This window comes from Medicago sativa, chromosome 6 (genome assembly GCF_051527215.1).
Source record: "Medicago sativa cultivar Bolivia chromosome 6, Bolivia_mono, whole genome shotgun sequence".
Taxonomy (NCBI): Eukaryota; Viridiplantae; Streptophyta; class Magnoliopsida; order Fabales; family Fabaceae; genus Medicago; species Medicago sativa.
In genome coordinates this window covers 85,532,772-85,552,857 of record NC_140754.1, presented here as the reverse complement: position 1 = coordinate 85,552,857, position 20,086 = coordinate 85,532,772, and the positions used below count along the sequence as shown (strand labels likewise).

The 20,086-nt window shown below is 34.1% G+C and overlaps 1 protein-coding gene and 4 long non-coding RNA genes across 7 annotated transcripts; 3 read left to right on the top strand and 2 right to left on the bottom strand.

Annotated features, from left to right (window-relative positions):
• Positions 1-5,298: 5,298 nt before the first annotated feature.
• LOC146917676 (uncharacterized) lies at positions 5,299-6,351 on the top strand. Its single transcript, XR_015015837.1, has 2 exons — positions 5,299-5,548; positions 5,725-6,351. It is a non-coding gene; the product is annotated as an uncharacterized LOC146917676 (long non-coding RNA).
• An 842-nt stretch (positions 6,352-7,193) lies between these two features.
• Positions 7,194-8,587, bottom strand: LOC146917675 (uncharacterized). The gene is made up of 2 exons (XR_015015835.1): positions 8,204-8,587; positions 7,194-7,972 (listed from the first exon to the last, which is right to left on the bottom strand). It is a non-coding gene; the product is annotated as an uncharacterized LOC146917675 (long non-coding RNA).
• A 39-nt stretch (positions 8,588-8,626) lies between these two features.
• Positions 8,627-10,022, top strand: LOC146917674 (uncharacterized). Its single transcript, XR_015015836.1, has 2 exons — positions 8,627-9,012; positions 9,244-10,022. It is a non-coding gene; the product is annotated as an uncharacterized LOC146917674 (long non-coding RNA).
• An 842-nt stretch (positions 10,023-10,864) lies between these two features.
• LOC146917673 (uncharacterized) lies at positions 10,865-11,907 on the bottom strand. The gene is made up of 2 exons (XR_015015839.1): positions 11,668-11,907; positions 10,865-11,491 (listed from the first exon to the last, which is right to left on the bottom strand). It is a non-coding gene; the product is annotated as an uncharacterized LOC146917673 (long non-coding RNA).
• Positions 11,908-11,921: 14 nt separating this feature from the next.
• Positions 11,922-19,042, top strand: LOC146917672 (TMV resistance protein N-like). 3 transcript variants are annotated; one of them, XR_015015822.1, is made up of 6 exons: positions 11,922-12,410; positions 13,705-14,905; positions 15,083-15,358; positions 15,461-16,642; positions 16,740-17,351; positions 18,053-19,042. XR_015015822.1 is itself a non-coding variant. In XM_085719515.1 (5 exons), the coding sequence occupies exons 1-5, from the start codon at positions 11,950-11,952 to the stop codon at positions 17,199-17,201; spliced, it is 3,582 nt and encodes a 1,193-aa protein (XP_085575641.1). In that variant the 5' UTR covers positions 11,922-11,949; the 3' UTR covers positions 17,202-18,079. The 3 variants fall into 3 exon arrangements, 1 of the variants encoding a protein (XP_085575641.1); XR_015015821.1 differs by having other exon boundaries at positions 17,754-18,079; XM_085719515.1 differs by having other exon boundaries at positions 16,740-18,079.
• Positions 19,043-20,086: the final 1,044 nt, after the last annotated feature.

Genomic DNA, 20,086 nt, shown 5'->3' with positions numbered 1-20,086 from the left:
ACGGCAAGTGCCAAACTTACAAATGGATAAAAACGTTGGGGATGAAAAATTTAATAAAATTTAAATAGGAACAAATGTTGGAAGCTCGCTTATTTGTAGGGACCTTAAACATAATTAACTCATATTTTTTTACATAATATCATTATCTACGCTTTTTATTTTTAGTTACATACTCCTCTTTTCCACTAATAATTTTATAATAATATATTATTAACGGTTATATGCAAATGGCCAGTTTTTTAAATTAACCTCACAAAATAAATAAAATGTTTACGTTTCAAAATAAACACAATAAGTGTTTTCAATAACTGATCAAATGATGTTATCTTTTAATAATATGAGAATATAGTTTGAAGATATATCTAATCAATGTTTAAAATAAATTTATCAAAAATAAAGCAATACAAAAATTTATGTTCTTCCTTCAAAAAAATTTACGTTCTTATTTATGTTTTTAAAGGAAAAATTTATGTTCTTATTCATGAATTTTATCCAAACTTTAATATATTTTATATGATTAGTCTCTTTAGATAAATCTTCGTTTATAAATTCTTAAAAAATAAATTCTTAAAATATATTTAATATGAAAATTATAATTTTTTTAAATCATAAATATGAATATAATATTTTTGCAAATTACTTTTTGATTTTGAAATATTTTATTTATTATAATTTATGATAAAATAAGAACTTTTATTAGAATATACCAATCAAACCCCTTTTAACATAAAAAATAAAATTCTTGTAAAAAAAACATAAAAAACAATAAAATTGAAAAGAACAATTTTTGCCAAACAACTTTAACTTTACTTTTAAAGCTCTTACTTTTGACTTTAAGTTTAAAGTAGCTTATATACCCATAAAAAGCTAGGTCAAACAAAGTCTATATACTCGTTTTACTCCACTAATAAATTTCTATTTTTTTCCACACACTTTCTCTTTTCAATAAACTTTTTGTGTTATATTCCACCGGTAACAAACAATTGTATACTCTCCTTTCCTCCAACAAATTTATATTTGTTTGCACACAATTTATCTCTCTCTCATAACAAACAATTGGTCTAAATACTTTAAACATCTCTTTAATTAATTGTAAGGCAAAATAAAATTTATTACAGCTTCATACGGTTAATTACTCTTTCTTCTTTTTAAACATTTATGGAGTTTTTTATTTATTTTTCAATTAGAGTTATTCTTTTATTTTGCACTTGAAATTTTAACAGTGTTACTCATTTGATTTATATAATTTCAACTCTTCATGGAACAATTATTATAGGTAACAAAATTTCATTTAAATTTGCAGATAAAAAAAACAAACTTTGTATAAAAAAAAACTTGAGTTTTTCAAATAGATAACGTTAACTAGTTTTATTGAAATGAATATGTAAGGGTAATTGAGAAAAAGTATGTAACGCCCAATTTGAAAGTGTATAGAATATTCAAATGTGCGCTAAAACTGATATTGGATACATTAATTATACAATAAAGAAAACGACATCAAGTCGAGAGTTTAGATACAACAACATCTCAAAGTTTTTATGTTACATTATTACACCAAAGTTTGCCAAACGAAGTATAAATACAAAGTTTGTAACAGCACATCTCATAATATAACATTTGCATCTCTAGTCTACACCAAGTTGATTCCATGAAAACACAATCAATCCAAGGCTTTTTCTTTACCTTTTCCTCGGGAAACTTGCGAACCTAAACAAATAAGGAGTTGGGTGAGAAATAATGCCTCAGTGAGTTCTTTCTAGCCCTAGGCTAGTGATAACTTCGGGAAACCTACGGCTACCACGTGCTTAAAATACAACATGCCGGTTGATTATACGTGTGTGATCATGTTTGTCTAGACGGATGTGCATACTAGATCCGTCTTAAATTCTTCTTAACTCGTTATAGGCTTTGCTAACATCATACGTGTCATGGCGGTCAAGGGATCCTAGAACCGCATTGCTAAGATACGTTAAACGCATCGAAACCTAACATATAATATTCATGACACTAACCTATACCGGACGAATAAGGAAACCTAAGATCGTCTTCGGCATAATATTCCATCCTTGCTCTAGTTCATTCATTCTATTAGATATTACTTGCTACCCGATAAAAGCTTAGTATTTCTCGCGCATATCATGCTCTACTATACCCATCAAATACTTGCTTCACTTATCATGAAATCATTTCAAAACCTATGCCTTGGAGTCTTGCTATGAGGGGTTTACCAATTGTAAAAGACTGCATGAAAGAAAACCGAACCAAAGGACAACAAATGAGATGAGACGAGCAAGCAATGCACTGGGCACTGTTCACTCGCCTCGCGAGTGAGCTTACTCGCAATGGCAAGCTACAACTCGCAGTGGCGAGCTAGGGGGCGAGCAATCCCCCGGTCCTGCCCTTCTGCTCGCATCGCGAGCTTCTTGCTCGCTGTTGCGAGTGTTGACAGACCAGCACCTGCATAATTGATGTTTTTGACCCAAAATCCTTAAAACCAAAAGTCCCAAGGCATGTTGTGACTCTAGTGATCATATAAAGTCTGTAAAACAGTCATGACACAAGTATTTACAAGTATAGTAGGCTTGACATAAAAAGGAAAATCTTATCTTTATACATAAACCCTAGAAAATTATATCTCTCTCACAAGCATAATCACAATTTCCCATGGGTGGAATCTAACTAGGAACTCACCTTATACAACTGAAAAGAAGCTCAAAACCTCCAAGACTTCACACCAAAACTTTAGCAAGAAAAGCTCTAAATAAGAGAATCCAAGTTGGAGAAGTTTGCTTCAAAACTTTCCTAGCCAAACACCCTTAGTTCTAACCAACTCTTGCTTGATTCTAACTAGAAGAAAGATTAAGTGAAGATCATGGATAGAGAAGAGTAGAGAAGACAAGGTTTCTAGAGAGAAGGGAGAGCATATGTCTTTGGGGAAACCCTAGTGAGAGAAAGATAAGAAAAATTGTGAAGAATATTGGCTCTATACCACATAAATATCTTCTCCACGTGAAATACCATAAATGCCCCTAACTTAGTCGTGCGCATTATTATCGCTTTCAGATATTACGTCGGTTCCTAATAAGTGGGATATTACAAAGTATAATTGACAAATTGTACTCTTAAACTATCAAAACGACAGTTAAATAGGAACACTAGATCCATACTCAAACGACACTTAAAAATGAACGAATGGGGTATATTACTACTCTGAGTGGAACTTAACCCAACCCCGTTCATGATATTTTATTGGTCTTAGGCAAAGAGTGAGAGAAAAAGATCTCCTTGCACAATACATCCTAATTATTTTATAAATGATGAATGACATACATTAATTATGATGATTGACATCTCAACTATGGTGACACCGAAAATCACATAAATAAGATGTTTTTGAAATCCAAGTATTCATATTAGTCATAAGTTCGACACTATTTCCATGTTGTTTGAGTCTTTGGACAATATGCTTTGAATCATCTAAGCCTTCACTTGCTAGGAAACTCCTAGTTACTAGAAATAGAAGGTTTGAACGATTTACAACAAAAATAATACACTTTCTCAAGATATATGCAATAAACTAACCATTTTCAATCACCAAACTCAACATTGCTTAATTTTCTTGAATAACTCGCAAATAAAAACGCCTACGCTATTTTTCACCAAGAAGTAAGCATATTAATTTTTCTAGTATATTCTTCACCAAGATTTTGGTATCAAGATTCTCCCAATTTCTTGGTTAATAAATATCAAAATGAGAAATTTCTTGTACATAATCATCATCAATTTTTTCAGTATTAAATGCATTTGGCACATTAGGAATAAGCTTGTATGACCAAGACATGCAGAGGACAAAAAAAAAAAATACGAATTATAGGGGGTGAATATAGCAAGTCTTGTTGCACAGGGGGTTATATATAGCATATTCACTAAAACCGCCCAAACATTAACACACTTTATATTATTATATTTATTTTTTGAAGGAATTTATTCTTTTTTTTAAAGGAGACTTTGTATTATTCTTATAAAATATTGGTGTATTTATTATTATCATCGTCGTCGTCGTCATCATCATCATCATCATAAAGACTCATTCAGCTCATATTTATAAGCAAAAATCAACTTTTTAGATTTATTGAATAACTAATGCATATGACCTATATATAAATTGAATACATTAGTTATTCTATGAACTTGCAAAAATTGTTTTTTGCTTATAAATGTGAGTAAAAAAATATTAAATTAAAAGTGTTTATACAACAATAATATTTAAACACCTCATATTCTCCAAAATCCATTCAATATCTAATTTTCTCTATCATCATTTCATATTATTTGTTCAAAAAAATCTCTTCTTATCAATCTATCACACGCACCACTCTCCATTTCTAGTAAGGACGACCAATACTTAAACTAGTCCTCAAATTTTAGTTTTTGCTAAAAAAAATGAGTAGAATAAATAAGTCAATGAAAAGAGTAATAATATTTGTATAATCATTTAATGATAATTTTTTTGACAACTTCTTGTTAACTTTGTTTATTGGTCAAAAACAATAAAGAGACAAAACGTTGTCCAAAGTTACCACAGTTGTATAAATATCATTTCTCCAATGAAAAATGGTTAAGTTCAATGATGGATCCATAAATTTTGACTTGCCTTATTTAGATTATAAAATCTAGGGAGAAAATAGAGAGTTTCTACGGGTGTTTCAACGTGTTTGGAGGGTTTAGAGAGACGTTTACGCCGTTTAGAATTAAAAATCTAAAATTTGATGCATCACCCAAAAAATAAAGATTTCGCTAATAAATACTCTAAAGACACTTTAACAAGTGTCATAAATATACTTGTTAAGAATTTAAAAATGAAAATAATAATAATACTTTGTCAAAATGTATTAATTAATTTTTCACAAAGATATCCCTAATTAATTGTAAAAAATTAAGGGTTAAATAAGTAAATGGTCTTCATAAATATAACAACATTTGATTTTAGTCATCTTAAAATATTCTTTGGACTTTTGATACTTCTAAATTTTTTTATTTATGAAATTAGTCCCTGCTCTACATTGAGTTTGAGTATTACACTAGAGGAGGGACTAATTTCATAAATGAAATTTTTTATAGGAACTAAAACCCAAAAGAATATTTTATAAAGACTTAAATCAAATATTGGTATATTTAAGGAGACTATTTACTTATTTAACCAAGAATTAAAGATCAACTAAGTATCTCTCTTAATAATTCAAGGATAGTTTTGGAAAAAACAATTACGCTTTGTCTGCCATATTCATTTCACTGGGAGCGGATTGTCTCCCGTGAAGTTTCTATCCAGTCTTCTCCTGTGCAATCCTAGCCTTTCCTTCTTTTTAAAGACATATCAACGGCTAGGATTAAAACCAATTAAATCACAGATTTTGTCTCTTTCACAAACCATTTTCTGCTCCATTCCTGCGTAGGTTTGCAACGAATACGTACGTTTCTCGCAATGGATCTTGAAAGTTAAAATGGCAAACACGTTTTCAAATACGATCTCTGACTTCTCTGCGAATACGTACGTACCTATTCTCTCGCTTTCTTCTTTGTTTAGGGTTTCATTCTCACTTTCAAATTTCCATCGATTCTTGCTCAATTCCTTCTTAATATCAGATATATAGCATGCTTAATTGATTTATTTTTTGATATTGTGTAGGATTGAGTTTAATTAGTTGGTTATCAATTTAATTTCAGATTTACTTGCTTGGAAGCACTTTTTCTGTCATTGGAATAACACTCACACATGTTGGAACAGATGGAATTGGAAAGATAAAGGAATTAAGAGAACTTATAATTCAATATTGTTTATTGAATAGTACTGTTTTTGAATTGGTGAAATGCCAGAAAGAATTGGAGACAGTTTATTTGGTGAAGTTGGATTAAGTCCATTGTAAATGTCTGCTTGCTTGTTCTATGAGTGGCAATGGAACCCTATAGAGTGCTAGTTACGGTAGAGCTTTGGTGGTCTGTTGTGCTTTTGAGGCTGAAGCTGTGGTATTCGGCGCGTGCGGGACTGTTTTGGCACTGATGTTACTGCTGTATATGACAACATCAGTTTTCTGTTTTGATAGCAGCAAGGTTCGGCTGCTGTTTGTTCATAGCAGGGCAGATTATTTGGGCTAGTTTTTAGGGTGTTGGTTTCGGGTTTTCTGGTATATCGGTGACCTTTGTTTGTTTTCCTTGCTCGCAAGTTTGTTGTGCTTCTTGTACTTGTACACTCTTGACGTGAATAAAAAAATGTAAAATTAGAGTTGTGTAGGATTTGATCTTTAAGATCTTGTACTTTAAAATTGTGATCAATGAAAGCAGATTGTTTGTATACATTGTTTACCATATTGCTGCTATTAAACTCAAATGGAATTAAACTTGTAATATTTGAAAGATCCGGAAGCAATTGTTAGGTGTAAAAATTGAATCAAGATGAAACTGAACTTGTAATGTAACACAGCTATAACAATGCACAAACCAACACCTACACTAATATAACAGTGCAGAAATCAGTTGCTACAATTGTTAGGCTGCGCATTGCTATAACAGTGCATAAAATTGAATTTCGCTGATGTGAAACCAACACTGCTATAACAACACATAAAACTGCTGCTACAACACATAAAATTGCTGCTACATGTATGTCTGATTGTACATCTCTTATGATACAGCTGTGCACTGCTAGAATAGTGCAGAAAAACAAATTTTACAGATGCGATACCAACATGTATCGGCAATAAAAGACATAGAAAGTCTGATCATATTCAAATTAAAAACTGAACCTGTCAAATTGTAAAAATATTACAGCCACCTGTCAAACATGTATTACCGATACATGTTGGTTTCGCATCAGTAAAATTTGTTATTCTGCACTATTCTAGCAGTGCACAGCTGATCATAAGAGGTCTACAATCAGAATACCTTGCGGCAACAGTTTTATGTGTTGTAGCAGCAATTTTATGTGCTGTTTTTTTGCACTATTCTAGCAGTTTTATGTGTTGTAGCAACAGTTTTATGTGCTGTTTTTCTGCACTATTTTAGCAGCTTTATGTGCTATTTTTGTGCATTATTCTAGCAGTGCAATACCCGTAACAAAACCTGTAGCAGAGCGGTTTTATGTGTTATTTTAAGCTGTCGACAAGCAGAGAAATATTGCATTGATCATAAGTGCAAGCTATACAAATAATTACGTTACATTGATCGAAATTTCAAAGTACAAGATCTTGAAGATCACATGTTAAAACCATAACTATAATTTTACATTGATGTACAAAGAACCTAATACAAGCTAATAACTGTTCCTCTTTTACATCTAGGACTATAATTTTACATTGTATTACAAACAATCTAGTACAAACTAATAACTCTTCCTCTTTTACATTTTTCTTTTTAGAATAAACAAATTTTATTCACGTCGAGAGTGTACAAGAAGCGCAACAAACTCGCGGACAAGGAAAACAATCAGAGGTCACCGATATACCGGAAACCTCGAAACCAACACCCTAAAAACTGGCCCAAAAAATCTGCCCTGCTGTCAACAAAACAAACAGCAGCTGAACCTTGCTACTATCAAACCAAAAAACTGATGTTGTACTGGCCCAAGAATCTGCCCTGCTATCAACAAACAGCAGCCGAACCTTGCTGCTATCAAACAAGAAAACTGATGCTTTCATATACAGCAGTAACATCAGTGCCAAAACAGTCCCGCACGTGCCGAAAACCACAGCTTCAGCCTCGAAAGCACAACAGACCACGACAGCCCTACCGCAACAGACACTCTATAGGGTACCATTGCCAGTCATAAAACAAGCAAGCCGACGTTTGCAACCCACTTAACCCCATCTCCACGACAGAATTTTCCATACAAGTATGCTTATATTCTTCAACATGAACAAACCACTTCACCAATTAAGTTAGAGTTGTAGACATAAAAAAAACCTTCAAATTGTTCAACCTGGGCATACTCAAAAGCAAAGGAAACAGTAGCATTAAAGGACAAATCCAAACACTCAAATTCAACAAATTCACCAATCTCATCAGCAATGATTTGAATTGAAAATTAGTATTCTGTAATCACTGTAATCAAATTAAGATTTTTTTTCTTCAAATTATCACTGTAATTACTCTAATAACTGTAATCCATTCAAATGATTGGAACCGAAATAAAATTTAAATTGGTACTCACCGTAATCCACCATCGTGGTGCGCCACCTCCTCCGCTGCCGCCGCACAACATAAGGAAAGAAGGATTTTGAAAGAAGATGGAAAATAGAGAAGGAAGGACAACTATCGCTGTAGTCTGCCGTTGTGGTTTGCCGCCACACGTCTCCACCGTGCAACCACCGTCACTACTATTCCGCCGCCGCTGTTGAGATGGGTTTCTGAAATTGAGAGTGAATGAATGGCAACGAAACAAGTGAGGAAGGGAAGACAAGAAATGAATCAACTTGTAAAATAAAAAAAAATGAATGAAGGGCTAAGATTAATTAAGATGTCATTAAAAGGAATGGATGGCTAAGATTATTTCACAGGAGAAAACAGGAGGAAATTTCCACTGGAGTGGATCCTCTCCCCTAAATCAGCGTACTACTATGGTGGGTGAAATGGGGAGAGGATCCACTCCAGTGGAAATTTCCTCCTGTTTTCTCCTGTGAAATAATCTTAGCCATCCATTCCTTTTAATGACATCTTAATTAATCTTAGCCCTTCATTCATTTTTTTTTATTTTACAAGTTGATTCATTTCTTGTTTTCCCTTCCTCACTTGTTTCGTTGCCATTCATTCACTCTCAATTTCAGAAACCCATCTCAACAGCGGCGGCGGAATAGTAGTGACGGTGGTTGCACGGTGGAGACGTGTGGCGGCAAACCACAACGGCAGACTACAGCGATAGTTGTCCTTCCTTCTCTATTTTCCATCTTCTTTCAAAATCCTTCTTTCCTTATGTTGTGCGGCGGCAGCGGAGGAGGTGGCGCACCACGATGGTGGATTACGGTGAGTACCAATTTAAATTTTATTTCGGTTCCAATCATTTGAATGGATTACAGTTATTAGAGTAATTACAGTGATAATTTGAAGAAAAAAAATCTTAATTTGATTACAGTGATTACAGAATACTAATTTTCAATTCAAATCATTGCTGATGAGATTGGTGAATTTGTTGAATTTGAGTGTTTGGATTTGTCCTTTAATGCTACTGTTTCCTTTGCTTTTGAGTATGCCCAGGTTGAACAATTTGAAGGTTTTTTTTATGTCTACAACTCTAACTTAATTGGTGAAGTGGTTTGTTCATGTTGAAGAATATAAGCATACTTGTATGGAAAATTCTGTCGTGGAGATGGGGTTAAGTGGGTTGCAAACGTCGGCTTGCTTGTTTTATGACTGGCAATGGTACCCTATAGAGTGTCTGTTGCGGTAGGGCTGTCGTGGTCTGTTGTGCTTTCGAGGCTGAAGCTGTGGTTTTCGGCACGTGCGGGACTGTTTTGGCACTGATGTTACTGCTGTATATGAAAGCATCAGTTTTCTTGTTTGATAGCAGCAAGGTTCGGCTGCTGTTTGTTGATAGCAGGGCAGATTCTTGGGCCAGTACAACATCAGTTTTTTGGTTTGATAGTAGCAAGGTTCAGCTGCTGTTTGTTTTGTTGACAGCAGGGCAGATTTTTTGGGCCAGTTTTTAGGGTGTTGGTTTCGAGGTTTCCGGTATATCGGTGACCTCTGATTGTTTTCCTTGTCCGCGAGTTTGTTGCGCTTCTTGTACACTCTCGACGTGAATAAAATTTGTTTATTCTAAAAAGAAAAATGTAAAAGAGGAAGAGTTATTAGTTTGTACTAGATTGTTTGTAATACAATGTAAAATTATAGTCCTAGATGTAAAAGAGGAACAGTTATTAGCTTGTATTAGGTTCTTTGTACATCAATGTAAAATTATAGTTATGGTTTTAACATGTGATCTTCAAGATCTTGTACTTTGAAATTTCGATCAATGTAACGTAATTATTTGTATAGCTTGCACTTATGATCAATGCAATATTTCTCTGCTTGTCGACAGCTTAAAATAACACATAAAACCGCTCTGCTACAGGTTTTGTTACGGGTATTGCACTGCTAGAATAATGCACAAAAATAGCACATAAAGCTGCTAAAATAGTGCAGAAAAACAGCACATAAAACTGTTGCTACAACACATAAAACTGCTAGAATAGTGCAAAAAAACAGCACATAAAATTGCTGCTACAACACATAAAACTGTTGCCGCAAGGTATTCTGATTGTAGACCTCTTATGATCAGCTGTGCACTGCTAGAATAGTGCAGAATAACAAATTTTACTGATGCGAAACCAACATGTATCGGTAATACATGTTTGACAGGTGGCTGTAATATTTTTACAATTTGACAGGTTCAGTTTTTAATTTGAATATGATCAGACTTTCTATGTCTTTTATTGCCGATACATGTTGGTATCGCATCTGTAAAATTTGTTTTTCTGCACTATTCTAGCAGTGCACAGCTGTATCATAAGAGATGTACAATCAGACATACATGTAGCAGCAATTTTATGTGTTGTAGCAGCAGTTTTATGTGTTGTTATAGCAGTGTTGGTTTCACATCAGCGAAATTCAATTTTATGCACTGTTATAGCAATGCGCAGCCTAACAATTGTAGCAACTGATTTCTGCACTGTTATATTAGTGTAGGTGTTGGTTTGTGCATTGTTATAGCTGTGTTACATTACAAGTTCAGTTTCATCTTGATTCAATTTTTACACCTAACAATTGCTTCCGGATCTTTCAAATATTACAAGTTTAATTCCATTTGAGTTTAATAGCAGCAATATGGTAAACAATGTATACAAACAATCTGCTTTCATTGATCACAATTTTAAAGTACAAGATCTTAAAGATCAAATCCTACACAACTCTAATTTTACATTTTTTTATTCACGTCAAGAGTGTACAAGTACAAGAAGCACAACAAACTTGCGAGCAAGGAAAACAAACAAAGGTCACCGATATACCGGAAAACCCGAAACCAACACCCTAAAAACTAGCCCAAATAATCTGCCCTGCTATGAACAAACAGCAGCCGAACCTTGCTGCTATCAAAACAGAAAACTGATGTTGTCATATACAGCAGTAACATCAGTGCCAAAACAGTCCCGCACGCGCCGAATACCACAGCTTCAGCCTCAAAAGCACAACAGACCACCAAAGCTCTACCGTAACTAGCACTCTATAGGGTTCCATTGCCACTCATAGAACAAGCAAGCAGACATTTACAATGGACTTAATCCAACTTCACCAAATAAACTGTCTCCAATTCTTTCTGGCATTTCACCAATTCAAAAACAGTACTATTCAATAAACAATATTGAATTATAAGTTCTCTTAATTCCTTTATCTTTCCAATTCCATCTGTTCCAACATGTGTGAGTGTTATTCCAATGACAGAAAAAGTGCTTCCAAGCAAGTAAATCTGAAATTAAATTGATAACCAACTAATTAAACTCAATCCTACACAATATCAAAAAATAAATCAATTAAGCATGCTATATATCTGATATTAAGAAGGAATTGAGCAAGAATCGATGGAAATTTGAAAGTGAGAATGAAACCCTAAACAAAGAAGAAAGCGAGAGAATAGGTACGTACGTATTCGCAGAGAAGTCAGAGATCGTATTTGAAAACGTGTTTGCCATTTTAACTTTCAAGATCCATTGCGAGAAACGTACGTATTCGTTGCAAACCTACGCAGGAATGGAGCAGAAAATGGTTTGTGAAAGAGACAAAATCTGTGATTTAATTGGTTTTAATCCTAGCCGTTGATATGTCTTTAAAAAGAAGGAAAGGCTAGGATTGCACAGGAGAAGACTGGATAGAAACTTCACGGGAGACAATCCGCTCCCCTGATTTAGATACCAACTTATTTCACTCATGTCTTGTCTGTTCAAATACGATGTTTTTCTCAGCTTTCGAGGCAAAGATACCCGCCATGGTTTCACCGGCAATCTTTGGAAAGCTCTACATGACAGAGGAATCAACACCTTCTTCGACGATCAGAATCTTCAAAAAGGCGAAGAAATCACACCATCACTCATCAAAGCTATAGAAGATTCCAACATGGCCATCATAGTTCTTTCCAAGAACTATGCAACTTCATCCTTTTGTTTACAAGAACTTTGTAAGATCCTTGATTCTATCAAAGATAAGGGTCGGTGTGTTTGGCCGGTTTTTTATGATGTGGATCCTTCTGATGTGAGAAAGTTGAAAAGGAGTTATGGTGAAGCAATGGTTGAACATGAGGCAAGGGACCATAGTAATATGGATTTGTTGCAGAAATGGAAGAACGCTCTAAACCAAGTTGCTAATTTGTCTGGGTTTCATTTCAAAAATGGGTATATCTTCTTCTTAAGCGTTTTATTTTATTTCAATTTATGCTATGATATTAATGTTGGAATTAGTGGAATAATTAGTCACACAAGACATATGCTTACTCATAGTCATTGGAAATACAAGTTGTTGCTTTTATCAATGCAATAATTACACAACTTTTACTTTTAATAAAGGGGAGCCTTGTCGCAACGGTAAAGTTGTTGTCAATTGACTCTTAGAGCATGAGTTCAAGTACCGGAAACAACTTATTGTGTAAAAAACAAAGGATGGTACGATACATCAAAATGGTAGGACCTTTTTCGGGACCCTCTGTATGCGGGAGCTTTAGTGCACCAGACTGCCTTTTTTTTTTTACTACTTTTAATACTTTAATCGATGCCCTAAGACACTCATTAGCATTCTCCATAAACATTTTATAAACATAAAGAACAAGAGTAGAATCTCTATAATGTTACGATCTATGACATGTTGATTTATCAAAGATATTTGGAATATTGTATACATTGTTAATAGTCTCTCGATAGTAATCATCAAATACAAGAGAGATGTGGGTAATGAACACTCATTAACTTATGTTTTTTCCTCAATTGGGACTCGTTATGTCTTAGATGCTATTTCGATGGGGAGAAGATACAATGTGCGTTGTGTCGGGTATATTGATAACCATAGTCTATTTATAAGGTGATGACCAATTGGGTTTCCAACTTCCCATTATTTTGAAATTTACCATCAAGTGACATTTACTCATATTTGAGTCCATATCAATTACTAATTATCCAATTATAAGTCTAATTAGTTTGATCACTTAATTTGATCAATAATCAGTTAAGGCTAAATAACTAATATTATAAATTATTGATTATTTTCTTTTGAAACGACAATATTAGTATTCTTAATATTATGTTGTGGGTGGGGATCAAACCTTCGACCTCTTTATCACTCCACTCCTTAATTTTCCCACCCAGCCACAATTAACCTTATAACCCCAATGGATTGATAGTATTTGCCGGCATAATGACATTGGATTAAAATATTTCAAACAAATAGATAATAGATGCATATGTATGTATTATTCTGTGTAACACCGACCTTGTTTGTACTGTTTTGATTAAATTATTATTGGTGTCTATGTAATAGTGTCTATCTGATATTTGTGTGTATATGTTAGCCGTTCATAGGTATTACTTTTCATTTCTCTAATTATTACTATTTGGGTTATTATGATAAATTGTTAAAACATAGGCTTGATGCAAACGAAAATGACTTAATGCAAACTTTACTTCTATGATGGGGCAGGGATGAATATGAACATGCTTTTATTGGGAAGATAGTTGAACGTGTCTCAAGAGAGATTATACCTGTTACTTTACCTGTTTCTGATTACGTAGTTGGACTCCAGTACAAAAAGCAAAATGTAACATCACTTTTGAACATTGGGTCTGATGATGTAGTCAACATGGTAGGAATCCATGGGATTGGTGGAATAGGGAAAACCACTCTTGCTCTAGAAGTTTATAATTCGATTGTCCGTCAATTTCAAGGTTCCTGTTTTCTTGAAAAAGTCAGAGAAAATTCAGACAAAAATGGATTGATATATCTGCAAAAGATCGTTCTGTCTCAAATTGCTGGAGAGCATAACATTGAGATAACAAGTGTTAGACAAGGAATTTCAATATTACAACGAAGGCTCCACCAAAAGAAGGTTCTTTTGCTTCTGGACGATGTTGACAATGATGAGCAATTAGAGGCTATTGCTGGAAATTCCGATTGGTTTGGTCCAGGCAGTAGAGTCATCATCACGACTCGGGACAAAAGGTTGCTAACATGTCATGGGGTTGAAAGAACATATGAGGTGAATGGATTGAATGACAAAGATGCTTTTGACTTGGTCGGATGGAAAGCTTTAAAAAACAAATATAGTCCCAAGTATAAAGATGTTTTATTAGTACAAAAGTATGGAAGAAAGTTGGATGTGAATGAATTGCAGAGACTGAAAGATTTGAAGAATGACAAAGTTTTTTCAGGTTATGCAGATGTTTTGAAACGTGCTGTAGCATATGCCTCTGGCCTTCCACTTGCTTTGGAAGTCATAGGTTCTCACTTTTTTAATAAGACAATAGAACAATGTATATATGCACTAGATCGTTATGAAAGAATTCCTGATAAAAAGATCCAAACAATACTACAGTTGAGCTTTGATGCTTTGCAGGAAGAAGAGAAGTTAGTTTTTCTTGACATTGCATGTTGCTTCAATGGATATAAATTGACAAGGGTAGAAGAAGTGCTTCATGCTCATCATGGTGTTAGCATGAAAGATCACATTCGTGTGTTAGTGGAAAAATCTCTCATAAAAATCGGTTTCTCAAGTGTGAGATTACATGATTTGGTAGAGGATATGGGGAAAGAAATTGTCAGGCAAGAATCGCCGGAAGATCCTGGAAAGCGTAGTAGGTTATGGGCCTCTGGAGATATAATTCAAGTTTTAGAAGAAAATACGGTGAGTTAATAATGATATGAACGGTTTGGCTTTTCATCATTAACTTTGGTTAATGCTATTAATGCTCATGTTACCCTTTCCCCTCTTTTACTGTATGTTAAGCTTATAAATAGGTGTGTTGAAGTTCAAACATATGTAAATGTATTTTGGTTGATTTGTGCTTTTTCATGTTGAAAGGGAACAAGTAAAATAACAATCATATGTCCAAACTCCCGGATTGATGTAGAATGGGATGGAGAAGCTTTCAAGAAGATGGAAAACCTCAGAACACTGATTATTATGGATGGCCAATTTACTGAAAGTCCCAAACATCTTCCGAATAGTCTAAGAATACTCATACATTGTCTTAATCCTTCATGGGGTTTACCGTCTCAATTTTATCCGAGGAAACTTGCCATATGTGAGATTCCATCGCACTCTACATTGTTTGAGTGGGGAGACTTTTTCAAGCAGGCAAGTCTCATCTCATGTATTTATTTTCCCATTGTATATTAGTAAATCCACTTTCATTTATTTCTTAATTCTTTGTTGGTTACTATCTTTTTATTTCTGCAGAAGTTTAAAAATATGAGGGTTTTGAATTTTGATCACCATGGGCTTTTAACACAGATACCTGACGTATCTGGTCTCGTAAATTTAGAAGAATTTTCCTTTCAAGGTTGTGTGAATTTAATCACAGTCCATGACTCCGTTGGGTTGCTAGGTAAACTTAAATCCTTAAGAGCTATGGGTTGCATCAAGCTCAGGAGTATTCCACCTCTCAACTTGGCTTCTCTAGAAGAACTTGATCTTTCACAATGTTCATGTCTTGAGAGTTTTCCACCAGTGGTGGATGGGTTGGCGGATAAACTTAAAACCATGAGTGTTAGAAGATGCTTAAAGCTAAGGAGTATTCCACCTCTTAAGTTGACTTCTTTAGAAAAACTCGATCTTTCGCAATGTTTTAGTCTCGAGAATTTTCCACTTGTGTTGGATGGGTTTCTTGGAAATCTCAAAACCCTGCTTGTTGAAAGTTGTCACAATCTCAGGAGTATTCCACCTCTCAAGTTGGATTCGCTAGAAAAACTTGACCTTTCATATTGTTATAATCTTGATAGCTTTCCAATTGTTGTGGATGGGTTGTTGGATAAACTTAAATTCTTGAGTATTAAACATTGTGTCATGCTTAGGAGTATTCCACCGCTCAGGTTGACTTCATTGAAATTGTTCAATCTTTCATATTGTCTAAGTCTGGAGAGTTTTCCAGAAATATTGGGAGAGATGAGAAATGTAACAAACCTTAACTTGGAATATACTCCCATAAAAGAATTGCCGTTTCCATTTCAAAATCTTACTCTGCCTAGAACACATCTATGTAACTGTGGAATTTTTTCCTTACCAACTAGTAATGCTGCGATGTCAAAAGTGGTGGAATGTACCATCCAGGCTGAACAAAAAGTGATCCCGATCCAATCTTCACACGTAGAATTTATTTGTCTTAGAAACTGGAATGTTTCAGATGAGTACTTGTCAATAGGTCTCATGTTGTTTGCTAATGTGAAAGAATTACACCTAAATGAAAGTCAATTCACATTTCTTCCTAAATCTTTAGAAAAATGTCATTTTTTATGGAGGCTTGTCTTGGATAATTGTAAGGAACTTCAGGAAATTAAAGGGATTCCACCATGTTTAAAATCATTATCTGCTTTTAACTGCAAATCGCTGTCTTTGTCGTGCAAAAGCAAATTACTAAGTCAGGTAATGATTTATTTTGTTTTTATTTTTAATGTATTTGATATGATAATCGTTATTCTTCTTGATATAGTTAAACAAACGTTATTTGTTTGAGTAATAGGAATTGCATGAGGCAGGAAACACCCGGTTTCGTTTGCCACGAGCAAAGATTCCAGAGTGGTTCGACCACCAAGGCTTGGCAGGATTGTCAATTTCATTTTGGTTCCGTAACAAGTTTCCTGCCATAGTTCTTTGTGTTGTTTCTCCATGGTCATGGCTAGATGATATTCATCAACCTACAAGAGTGGTCATCAATGGATATACATTTGTCTATAAATGTGGTGAGATTCTACCTATGTCACTGCGGGAAATGTATCATTTACATCTTTTTCATATGCAAACCGAAAAATTCAACGATGATATGGACAAAGCACTTTTAGAAAATAAGTGGAACCATGCAGAGGTTGACTTTGGATTCCCATTCCAGAAAAGTGGAATCCATGTATTGAAAGAGAAAAGTAGCATGAGTGATATTCGATTCACCAACCCAGAGAATGATGCTAATATTGAGTTCACTCTTTAAAAACACAACTGAGTTATTGGTCTCAGGAATTGATGCGTAAGTGGTTAAAAGGGGATGTAATGAACTTTACCAATCACTAGACTTCACCATATAATTGTAGTATGCCTACAATGATAACACATGAACATTGTGTTCACTTGGGAGGTTGAAGTAAGTATATATATCATTTATTTTAACTTTTCTTACTGTAGGATGTTAATTTGTTTCATTAACTTCTTGTCAATAGTTCTCGCGCCAAGTTTAAGTCTGGTTGATAGTTTAAATTTAGTGTAGCTTTTTGATGGATGCAATGTTATAAAGTGAAAGCACTTCTTAACTATATGAACAAATACTTCTAATTGTTAAGGGTGTAGATTTTCAATTTATTTTATTTTCTTGACCATCCATTTAACTGTTATACAATAGTCACACTAGTGGTTAGGTCTTCAACCAATGATATATTGGGAAGTATGTATACTGTAGCAGTGAATAATAGAAAAAGAAAAGTGAATTCCAGTGTTATTATGGACCATCCTAATTATGAATTGTTGGTTGTTATTTTTCATTTGTCAGAAGTGCAGTTAAATCTCAACGTACGTATAAATCTAGTGGCGTGGAAGCATTGATTACTCATTTGGGAAAACCAACAAAATTCATGCTGGTTTTATATGCTTTGGCATAAAAAAATCTTCATCTTTGCTAGAGCTAGTTAATATGATTCATTCAATATGCTGTTCCATCTAAAGAAATTACGTCGTTTGTGTTTTGTTCAGATTAATACGCTGCGATGAATCGAATTGTACGATGTACATTGTTTCTTGTTGATTTTGTTTGTTAAACTGAGTACCTAACTAATCTTGTCATTCTGGTAGGAGCCTGAAGAACAGATTTTTTTTTTGGGAGATATCTTGTACTGGTGGGTCTCTTTCTGTCTGCAGCTGATTAGATTTTTGTAGGGCATTTAGATCTTTCTAGTCCCTTTAGCCGATGAGTTAATTTCAACATCTCTTGATTGTTTGCTAATATGAAAGAGTTAGACCTGTTTTATAAATATAGAATTCTATCTGCATGCATCACAAAATTTGTCTTCTTGAGGATACTTTATTTGAAAAACTGCGACCCTCGAAAAAATAAAGTGATCCATCATGTGTAGGAGTATTCCATGCAAAATGCTGCACATCCTTGAAAGATTTAGACCTCACTTGTCTGCATACACAGGTTGTCAATTCTTGATGGAACTTATTCAGGTTCAGTGGCATAAGTATGGGTTATTGATTTCACAAATGTCTTGTTCTTCTCAAGAATGAGGTTGTTGTGCTTTAATCACGAAAACACTGACTGGCACAATGTGATTTCACTGATTGAAAAAAGGATATAGTATACCAAGCTTTGTAGAGTATGAGATGAGATACTTGTATATACATCCTTACTTTTTGTTTTTGGTACTTATTGTTTCATTTTAGTCCCCGTAAAATTTGTTCATGCATGAAATGGTACATGTATTGTGTGTAGTATTCATTTCAGTCATTATGTAATTCATTTTGGAGGGACAAATATATTATTTCTCATCATATTTATGTATTCTGAACCTGTGGAACATTTTTGGATCGCCTAGAAAAAGCTGGTGAAAATCTTGTCATGCCCCATATTCAAAGAGATGCAAAATGAACTTGTCCTGAGATGGAAAATGATCTGCATCAAAAGTTATTCTTGATGGAGAAAAGTAATGAGCTAGAAGAACAGATCAAATGCATTGAAGTACTAGATCATTCATTTTGTGATAGTCTCGAGAGGTTTCTGTTGGAACATGTGTGGAAATTGAGTAAAAAAAGACTAAACACAAATTCCCATGTCGGGTAGAACTAGTGTTGTGTGAATTGAAAAAAGTGGAAGTCCCACATCGGATGGAACACACACATTAGTAGTGTTTATATAGTGGGGGTGTACCTCTAATTAATGGGGGGTACATAAGCACTAGAGAAAAAATATATATTGATATATATTTTATTATTTGGAAATGATAAATTAAATAATTAATTTAATCATTATTAGAAAGTGCTTTCTTAGTCCTCAAGTTTTGCTAAAATATTTTGGTACATAATATGATATATTTTTGTACTAAATTTAATATATTTTAGTACTCAATTAAGATATTTTTGTACTAGATCTAATATGTGAATTACTTAATCGCAAAGTAATATGTTACTTGTTCCCAAAGTTTCTCATATTACTTGTTCCCAAAGTTTCTCACTTATTAGTTGTGAATTTTCTCTATAAATAGAGAGCTCACACAGTGCATTCCACACACCAAAAAGAATTTCATTGAGTTGTCGGGAATTCTTTTCTTCTCTTCTCCCTCCGACTTGTGTTAACAAGTTTCTTCTGCTTCTACTCCTTTCTGTCCCTTTCGGTTTCAAATAGAGCGGTTACGTACCGTATCGAGTGGCTTCGATCAATCGATTGAACCATATTTTAAGAGTGTTCTTAAGACCATAGTCCCTTTTTCGGTTTAATGTCCCTTCGGAATTAAGAGTGGTCTTAAGTTCATAGTCCCTTTCGATAATATAAGTCCCTTCGGAATAAAGAGTACTATTAAGATCATAGTCCCTTTCGTAATAATAATGTCCCGTCGGAATTATGAATGATCTTAACAGTATATAAATTATTTAAATATTTTTCTATTTGAGGAGAAATGGTGGTATCACCATATTTTGAGTGGTCGTAGTACCATATTGAAAGTTTGGAGAACTTAAAAGTTAGAATGGTGGAAACACCATATTTGAGTGGTCTTAGCACCATATAGAATGGTAATAATACCATATTAAATTGGTTTCAGTATTAATGAGTGGTCTTAGTACCATATTTGAAGGTGTAATTCTCGAACGGTGTAATTCTCGAACGGTTTT

What these genes read in the sequence shown, in the direction of transcription:
- LOC146917672 (XM_085719515.1), top strand. Translation starts at nt 11,950, where the DNA reads ATGTCTTGTCTGTTCAAATACGATGTTTTTCTCAGCTTTCGAGGCAAA. An exon ending in GGGTTTCATTTCAAAAATGG is followed by an intron (nt 12,411 to 13,704) that starts GTATATCTTCTT and finishes ATGATGGGGCAG; the next exon opens with GGATGAATATGAACATGCTT. An exon ending in AAGTTTTAGAAGAAAATACG is followed by an intron (nt 14,906 to 15,082) that starts GTGAGTTAATAA and finishes TCATGTTGAAAG; the next exon opens with GGAACAAGTAAAATAACAAT.